General features: G+C 44.2%; 1 protein-coding gene across 1 annotated transcript in view; it reads left to right on the top strand.

The window, feature by feature from the left end:
• The window catches only part of LOC104083468 (mastermind-like protein 2), a gene marked incomplete at its 3' end in the record, with an annotated part of 23418 nt that extends 14295 nt beyond the window's left edge, over window positions 1-9123 (top strand). The window contains exon 3 of the mRNA XM_009586956.1: window positions 8977-9123. Coding sequence (XP_009585251.1) covers window positions 8977-9123 — 147 coding nt within the window. The remainder of the gene's footprint in view (window positions 1-8976) is intronic.
• Between the last annotated feature and the right edge of the window lie 28 nt (window positions 9124-9151).

Below are 9151 nucleotides of genomic sequence, written 5' to 3' on the forward strand. Positions count from 1 at the left end.
AAAGAGAGAAGGAAGAGCTCATTCAAAGCCATTGCAATCAATCCACTGGAGTTGTTGGATAAGGACACATTTACTGTTGCAGAGGAATCCTCTGACAGAGTCTGGAGTTGAACCAGACCCAGTGTCAGTCTCAGAGACACTACCCTTGTGTCCCAGGATAGTGCTTGAACCTATCAACCCACATCTGCTCATCTTGACCTGGCTGCCCTTTGCTCCTTGATCTGAGAGTCTTCTCTATAGATCCAGCATCCACAGCTCTCAGCCTTCACAGACTGTGCAGACCCCCAGAGGAGACCTCTGGAGTAGTTACAACAGTGTTTGATGCCTCTTTTTCCCTTTGTACCTATAGATTGATGGTAGACAGCCTATCGAGGTATACCCAGCAGCTTGCCAACTCTCCAAGGGGCCTTTCAGACACCCGTGCATGGGTTGACATGCCCCGGCTATGCCTGAGATTCTGCTTGCCACCTTGTGCGTAGGGAAGGAGTGGGGTCTCGAGAGCAGCCTCACACCGCATTGACCAGGCCAACCGTGTTGAGTTCGTGTCATGTCTTCAAAAACAGTGCTCACTTCTTTGTCCCCTCTGACAAGGCTCTGTTTTCCCAGCTGGAATTTGGAGGGGGGCTGAGTGCCTGAAGCAGTTGGTCCATCTGAAAAGCCAAGCGCCTTTCATGGAGTCTTTTCATAGTAATACTTAGCCTTGCCGTAGCTGTGGAAACATGAGAGTTGAGTGATTCTCCAATTTCACAGGAAGAGGTGAGGATTTATGTGAGGTCCACATCATATCATGAATCAGTAGACAGTGCAGAAATTGGGTAAAAGGAGGGATATTTATCCCTCTCTGTCATACCAGTTATCTGTATTTCATGTTAACCCCCTAAGCTACCTATGTAACCAGTGAGGAAGGCGCAGCTCAGAGTACCGAAGCCAGACACATACGTGGGGCATAACCTCACTGCAGAAGGTTCTCAGCATCCATGAACCCAGCTGTGCTGCTCTGCCTGCAAGACACACGCAGACTGAAACTACAGTGCATTGAATTGTGTGCCAGTATGTCAAAGGAAGGGGAGGACAAGAGGCTTTGGACACTCTGAGGTGGGGTTTCACAGGATGGCAGAACTGATCTAAAGGCTAGGAGCTTCAGAAAGGGGCAAGGAGTCCTCCCCCACCCCAGCCCTGTGGCCACTCTTCCTTTGGCACCACTCTGGCACTTGTCTGAGCTCTCACAAAACTGGCAGAAAACTATCCCTTTTCTCTCTGTGTTGGTTTTCTGCTGTTTTAGTGACTTTCTCCAGCTTGTGGGGTCAGACAAAGCCAACACTGGCACAAGGGAAGTGGCAGGAGCACTAGCTGGAGGCAAGAAGCGGAGGTGGGATCGCTCCTGCCAGCAGCAGCAAGTTGTTAAACTCGACTGAGGTGGCTGGTGCTGGGGAACCTCAGCTACAGGGGCGGCTGGAGAGGGAGTGGGAGGTGGACAACTGACTGCAAGAGGGAGTCTGGGTATGGAAGGGCAGGAACTGAAGGTAGGGGAGAGTCAGGGAGCAGAAAGTTTAGTGCAAGGGAAAGAAACAGTCAAATGGGACCAGGACAAATGTGATGGGGTGGAGAGAGACTGGGAGAGGAGGCGGTGAAGGAGTAAAGTGCAGGAAGGGTGAAGATCCAAGGGTAGGAAGAAGCCTGGAAGACAGTAATAGAGAGTGAAAATTGGGTCTGGGTGAGGGGGAATGAAGAAGGATAGGGAGCTCAGGAGGAGGAAGGTGAGAGTAAGTCTGGGTGCAGGCAGAGGAGGGCAGGGGATCCGAGGGTGGGAAATAGCGTGGGAGGAAATAGGGCAGAACAGGAGCTACTGACGCACAGGGGACAAGCACCTACGGTCCTTGCAAAGCTGAAAGTGGAAGATTGATAACACTTAAAAACTAACTGTTTCTGTATCGTGTGCCAGCAATAAGTGAAGGGGCACAAGGGGCTTGTTGTCCAGTAGTTCCCAAAGCATCTGCAGGAAGTCTTCAGGACAGGGAAGGAAATGCAGCTTTCCAGACCTGCCTCACTCAGAGCACTTAAAATTGCCAGCTGAAAGGACACACTACGTATTTCAGTCCGTGCTATTCATCCTGCCAGTCTCCGTCAGTCAGGGAGACAGAATAAGCAGCATACTTGTCCCACTGGAAAAAAATGAATACATCCCGTTCTCTGGTTTTCTCCCTTCAGGGGACCCTACAGTTCTTCTACCATCCCCGGCTGCAAGTGTAGCCATTGAGTAACCAACATGTAGTTTATTCCTGCCTGGCAAAAGATGCACATGAGGAGGAAAGATGGAGATTGAATGGTCCTCCTAGGCCTTCGTAAGAAGCTGTGTAGTCTACCTTGTTTGAAAAGTTCCCCCTGATTGACTGATACCAAAATACTTGCAATGACCAAGGTGTGAAAATGAAGATGGTATTTCTGTGGAGCCAGTTTGTTCTGTAACCTGTAAGAGGGAGAGACTCTGAGGCCTTTCCGTAATTCTGTGAAGATGGGTTAGATGCACTCTCACAGTCTTTTCTTTTTCCAGTCCTTTCTATAATTTGCAGTGGTTGCAAGCCGGGCCACAGCCTGGCTCCAAGCGAGTGATGAATGACTAAAGGATTTAGTGCTTTGGTTCTGGTTAGAAGAGCATCCAGCTTTATCCATTGGAGAACTAGATTTCTCCGAATGACTGTAAGCTGCAATCCCAGCTAAAGCAGGCTTTGCTGGGGTGACTCCAGTCTTGTCTGGTTTCAGCTAGAATAGAAAAAAAAGAAATGAATGGCTTTTTTTTCCTACTGGAACTGGTAAAAGACATGGGAAGACATAGGGATTAGCAGAAGTATGGGGAGCTTCACAGCCTAAGTGCAAAACAGAGGGGGAGGAGGAAGGGTGGGAGTGAGTTCTGGCTATCCGTCCTTAATCCAAAGCCGCCTGCTCCTTCCCAGGCTATACTTCACTGTCATACACTTGCAAATTCGCTCCAGGAATGAAAACAGACTAACTTTAAGCTTGTTCCCAAAGCTGCAAATTTGTCCCTGCTGGGTGTTAATTTAACTGCTTCCAGGGCACCAGGATGTCTACTAGTGTTCGCTTTTCTTTCTTTCTTCTTTTTTTTTCGCACATCTGGTATTGTGAAAACTTCCAAGGCACCATACAGAAGAGTGATGAACTGACCACTTTTAACCCTTTCTGTAGCATACCAAGTATGAACCTGCCTGTCTCTCTCTCTCCAGCGTTTTCACCCTATAGCAGAGTCCATGGGCCTTGTTATGCATGGGATCCACAAGCTCTAAAGTGGATCTTAAAAGCATTTCACAGGCTGAGAATTGAGCCTTTCTTCAGCTCCATCATCCTCTGTTTTTCCTAACAAACCTGGCTAAACAGTAATAACTGGACTTCAAAAATTTCCAGCAGGAAGAAACAAGTTTGGGGTAGGGAGGGTTTTTTTCCAAAATATTTCTTTTTTTCCTCTTGCTTTTATCTGGTGTTGCCACTTCCCAGCGGGGAGGACGTTCAGTGCAGTGGTTTTGCTCACATGATGGCAAGCGATGGCCTTTTCCTGTTGGTTTTTGATTGTTGCATTTGTTCTTTATTGGCTGCATTAACGGTTTATCTGCTGCATCGACTGAATCAGAGCAAATACAAAACAAATTAGGTGTCCCATTTGCAGTCATAGCTGTTGTACTTTACCTGACTTTCTCCTCTTTGTTTGCTTTCTGTCAAACAGGTTGTTTGTATGACCAGCTCACTTGTTTCACTAGCATATTCCTACCAATAGCATACAGACTGGCTTTTTTGTCTTTGGCTAGGGTTTCCTAAAAAAAGCCAAAGATACTTGAAACCCAAATTCCTCTTCCATATTGGCCTGTTGTGCAATGCCAGCCTTCTGGCACAAGGAGGGTGCAAAGTCTTCCTTTGCTGTCTTCCTCGCAGCCCTATCATTACTTTTAATCCCGCAGCCCTCCTTTCGTACTTCCATCCCAACAACTGTCCCTTCTCAGCCCTGGCTCCTCTTCAGCACCGACTCTGGTGAGCTGAAACACCATGGAGAAACACCTCGCTGCTTAACACAGCGAGAAGGCAGCAGTACCCGTCACACTGATGCAGGAGACCCAAACGTGCCACAGTCCTTGATTTTGGCATCTTCTCTTCTTCATGTAGAGTTTTCACTGCTGAGTTTTATTTTTAAAAGACGTAAATAACTCTCCATCCACAAATTACAGGCCTCTCTGGTAAACATGAAATCTACTTCATGGGCTAAGTACAGCTGTGTTGTCAGAATCTTGTTTCATATTCAAAGCGCTACCAAGGGTGGCCTTTTTCAGAAGCAGCACTTCTCTGTGGGCCAAGCTCTGGGGCCCCGGGAAGCGTTGGAGCAGTTCTTCAGAAGGGTTTTCCATAGTTATATATATGCTGCATTAAAAAAAAATCTCTTCAGATTTTTAATCCTGCCTGAAATGGTTTCTGGAGCGCCGGACTCACCACCTGAAAATACTAATGAAATTTGGTTTGTGGAGATATAGTAATTCATCTCCCTATTAAGCCTGAGCTTTTTAAAGCTGCAGAGTAGGACTTCTGTGTCCATAGCCAAATTATTTATGCAGATCTAGAGAATGTTACTCCAAAACCCATATAACTTTAACATATCCACCCCTGTTTTTCTTCTGACAAGTTTTCCAACCAGTGGACCTAGTAACCACCTTTGAAATTGGCCATAAGTAAATTTAGGCTGGAAATTAGCAGCACATTCCCAGCAATTGGAGAAATTCTTTGGCTTTCCCAAGGAGAGTGTTGGTGGCCAAAAACCTAACTGCTTGTAAGGTAAAATTTAGAATAAATGTTAGATGATATTTGATAGTAAGGCACTCAGTTTTAAAATGAGAGCCCTTTCTACTCCTCTGTTTTCATAGCAAAGACACAATACAGTCTTCTGGCTGTCACCTCATGTGGCCCTTTCTTTGAAGGAACCAAGTGGGGAGCTGTGTCAGCCACTATTAAGCAAAGTGGAGTAGATGACATGGCTAGGGACACCAGATAGACTTGCAGACATTTAACTGTAGAATTCACTTAAATATATGGTCTACTGTTCTTACGAGCTCTGAGGATATTCTCCTTCCAAAGAATCCAAAGCAAATTGAAAGCTAGTCAGTTGGTACAGTCATTGTATATAAATTTGCATATGAATCATTACTTAAAGTCAAGCTGTGGAAAAAATTAAAAAGGCTAAAAGACCTTTGGACATTTGTGTGAAGATCACTGCACTTGATACCAGGGAATATAGAAATGTTTGGACTGTGTGCTCAAATGGGCACAATGTTAATGAATCATTTTAATCACCTTCATTATAGTCTTTCAAACAGAGGAGACTACTTTGTAAAACCAAGCCTGACAAAAACAACATACAAAACCCAGAGGCAATTGTGAGGCTACTAATTAGATAACTTTGTGTTGATATTTGCATTTGAGCCTATGGATCTGGACAACATAGGACGTTACTCTCAGGGCAAGAAGCAAGCGAATGGCTGCTCCCCCGTGACCTCTTGAACAACATTTTCAAGGTGCCTCTCGGTCTCTTGCATCCCCCAGGGGAAATATTGGGGATGGTCTTTATTGTGGTTTTTCCCAATTTTTTCTTACATCTCTGGTCTTTTTGTGGCAACAAAACAATGCAGGAGCTGGAATTATGCTATAAATGTTAGGGAAAAACAAAAGCTGTAGAATGCCCAGATTTTGTGTTATTTTAGCCACACAAATGCTACAAGCAAAAACTAAACCAAATTAAGTTCATGCACAAATATCAGTAGGAACGCTGAGATAGTAGTGATAGCAGAAGTAATGAAATTATGTAATATATGCTAATTGTTTTCTACACACTAATTCATCCATAAAGCTTCTGTGAAGTGAGTAACTGTTAACTGTTCTGTAAAGGTTAAAAATTGAGATGGTGAGATTAACACTTTTTTCTAACACAGCTGGTGAAGTTAAAGCATTAGAGATACATGTGGTGCATCTAAATAGGTGTCTTGGTACAAAGTGACTGAGTCAAGGAGAGATGAAGTAGATCAGTACTTGTAAAAACAGGCCATCTATTTAGATGCATAAGTACAGCTTTAGTTTCAGTCTCCAAAATAGGGTTGGATTCAGAATTAGCATAAACTTTGCAGTTTTTATACATTTTTCAAATTAAAATTTTTTAACCAAGCACTCCCCCGTCAAAAATTCAGATATGCAAAGATTCCTACAAATGTCAATGAGTATTTTCAGGAAACTTCCTTTTAAAGATTTAGAGGTTTCAGCAACCAAAGCGGTCAGAATTTCATTTCGTTAATATTTAAATATATATAGCTTAAACCAGTTTAAAAATTCAGAGGTTTACGTTCCATGCTGAGGGAGGCTGTGTGTGTCGATACTCATGTGTGATCAAAATGAGCTCAGAGTACTACGCTAGAGTAGCTACTTCACACTTCACGAGATAGCAAATAGATGCAAAGGTAAGATGTACACTTTCAAATGTAGATCACAGGAGAAATTGATTTCACACCAAGGCTTCTGAATTTGCATCTCAACTACTTTGTATATGTCCTTTTACACAAAAGGCAAATATATTTTCATGTATGACAATGCAGAGGGCAACTCTGTCCTTACTGAAATGGTAATCAAAATATTGTTCATAATTGCTATGTTACATTTTTTTAAAAAGGTACATTTAAACATTTTACGTTTCAAAACAATGCTCTCAAAGATTGGGAAAAGCAGGTTTTTGTTCCCCGTTCAGACTGAAGTCTCCCTTCTTGTCCATCAGTTCTGAGTGTTACTGAGGTCCTGTGAGAAACACAGGGCAAGTCCTGCAGTGAACGAGAAGGAAATGAAGTCTGCACTCACCTGAAGTACCCTCACCAAGTTTGCTCAAAACAGCAAAGCGAACGGTAGGAGTCACTGTGGTGGAAGTGGGGAGCGCGCACACACACACACACATATATACATACGGGGTAATGCCACTGTACCAGTAGGTGTTTGCATCCCAAACACCACCTGCAATCTGCACATCCACTTCAGGCAACGTATGGAAGGAAAGAGGCAGCTTCCTTATAATTAATCTGAGACTTTTCAGACAAGAAGAAGGTATGAGAGAAGAGATAGAGAGAGAGATCATGAGTGACATGGGGAAGACGAACAGGGAAGAATTAATCACTGTTTCCCCTAGCAGGAGAGTTGCAGGCACCTAATGAAATTGTCAGGCAGCAAAACAAGCAAGAGGAAGGCGTCCTATACCTAACACCAGGGAACAATTTTTGTGGGCATCTTTGCTGCACACTGTGGGTTCCAAAAGTAAACATGGATTCAGAATAGAGGTTGGGCAAATTCAGAAGAAATATTTGCCAAGGGCAGTCAAACACTATGATGTAGATGCAAAGTTGCACTCAGAAAATCCCTAAATGGCAGAAGCCGGAAGATATATCGGAGGCCGTCCCAATATATAGCGACTCTGTTTCCTATAGTCCATCTGTGAACGTCTCTTGACCACTCTGAAGGTGACCACTGTAACACACTGTTTGGAGCCACAGAAATAATACTGCTTATTCATAGCCGAAAAGGTTATTAATACAAAGAATGCCAGAAATGGTGCCTGGTTTGGGGGGAGTTCAGCTTTGCCGTATCTTCCCCAGTGAAGTTTAGGATCACCTAACCTACCAGCCCCTCATTGCAGCAGTATTTTTGCCGGCTGCCAGGTCTCCAGTCGAGCTGGCCCATTTTGGCCCAGCAGTCCCAGGGCTTGTGAAAGTGGATCTACTGTTTGCTTTTCATCTGTGAGGGCAGGCACAGTGATGTGATCATGCGCCATGCCTCTTGGAAAGGGTTTTTTTAGGATGGCAGCTCTAGGAGAGCTTAGCACCCCCCAGCAGTTTCTACTGGCATATCTGCTCCTCCTGTTGTGGCCTTCAAGGCAAGTTTAATGACCGCTTTCACAGGGCAGCAGAAATGTCCTGAAGAACATGAGCAATGGAAGGGAGATGGTGATTTTCAACCATTTATAACTGATCCAAACTGGAATGGCATTTCATGGAGAAGCCAAAAGCAATAGTGTCAAGGTACTAGTCTTGCTCGCTTCCAAAAGTTTTTGCAAAAAATGAAGGAAATTAAGTTTCTAAACTAGTTATTGCAGGATCCCTTTCAAGCAGAGTATGTAAAGCCCCCATAATACTAACGCCTGCTTTTCACATTACGTTCAAAAGATTTCTGCTGATTACTAGGGTGATTTGTGCAAATAGTGACAACGATCCTTATTTACTCCTTCCTGCTATTGCAAGTTCCTAAGCAAAGATTTTGGGTCTGGTTCTTATTCAGGCTGAGATCCCCTTTATATCATTATGACCATAGAAAGAAGCCTTTAATCGAAGAAAAATTTAATTACATATTCAAGCCTCTTTGGTGTAACAGGGACTTAGTGTTAATAAGAATCAGGCTTTAGGTGTTCCAAATGCTCTTTAAAAAAAGAGACAACAATGTGCAAAGTAAACTCGGAGTTATTAACTCAAGAGCAGTATGAGCAGCAGCAGCAGTAAAGAAACCCGATATATCCATCAGTCAACACTGTGGAACCCTGTTTGTTTGCACTAGTTAGAGAGTGATGAATAGGTCCTCTGTGTAAAACATTCAGCTACAGTGTGAGCGGGTAATAAATTATGTTTGTTAATTTTATATGCCATACATATAAAAATCACTAAAAATTGTTAATACACTGTAATGGTGACAGAAAGGTCTGGTGCGGTAGGAACCTTAACGCAGTGCTTTTTCATCTCCACAAGTGAAGGTCTCTTTTGGCATTTCCTGCATTTCAGGGAATATGATATAAAAGGCCTGGAGGAAGAATTTTAATTACTAATCGTTCAGGTTCACAGCTGTCTCACTGGACTACACTTACCTAACAATGATGCTTCTTGCTTATGCTCATAATCCCCATTACCTCAGCAGTCAATGGAGAGAGACAGGGACCCCCGGGGAATGAATGACTGTCGCCCAGGAGGTGCCCCAGAGAGGTGGTGTGACGTGTGGTGGCGGCGGAGGCGGGGGGGCCACGATGCCACAGCTCAGCCGGCGCCGGAGAGCAGCAGGCGGGTGAGGCGGATCCCCGGGCAGGGTGCTG

Source organism: Fulmarus glacialis, unplaced genomic scaffold (assembly GCF_000690835.1).
Source record: "Fulmarus glacialis isolate BGI_N327 unplaced genomic scaffold, ASM69083v1 scaffold12031, whole genome shotgun sequence".
NCBI classification, from domain to species: domain Eukaryota; kingdom Metazoa; phylum Chordata; class Aves; order Procellariiformes; family Procellariidae; genus Fulmarus; species Fulmarus glacialis.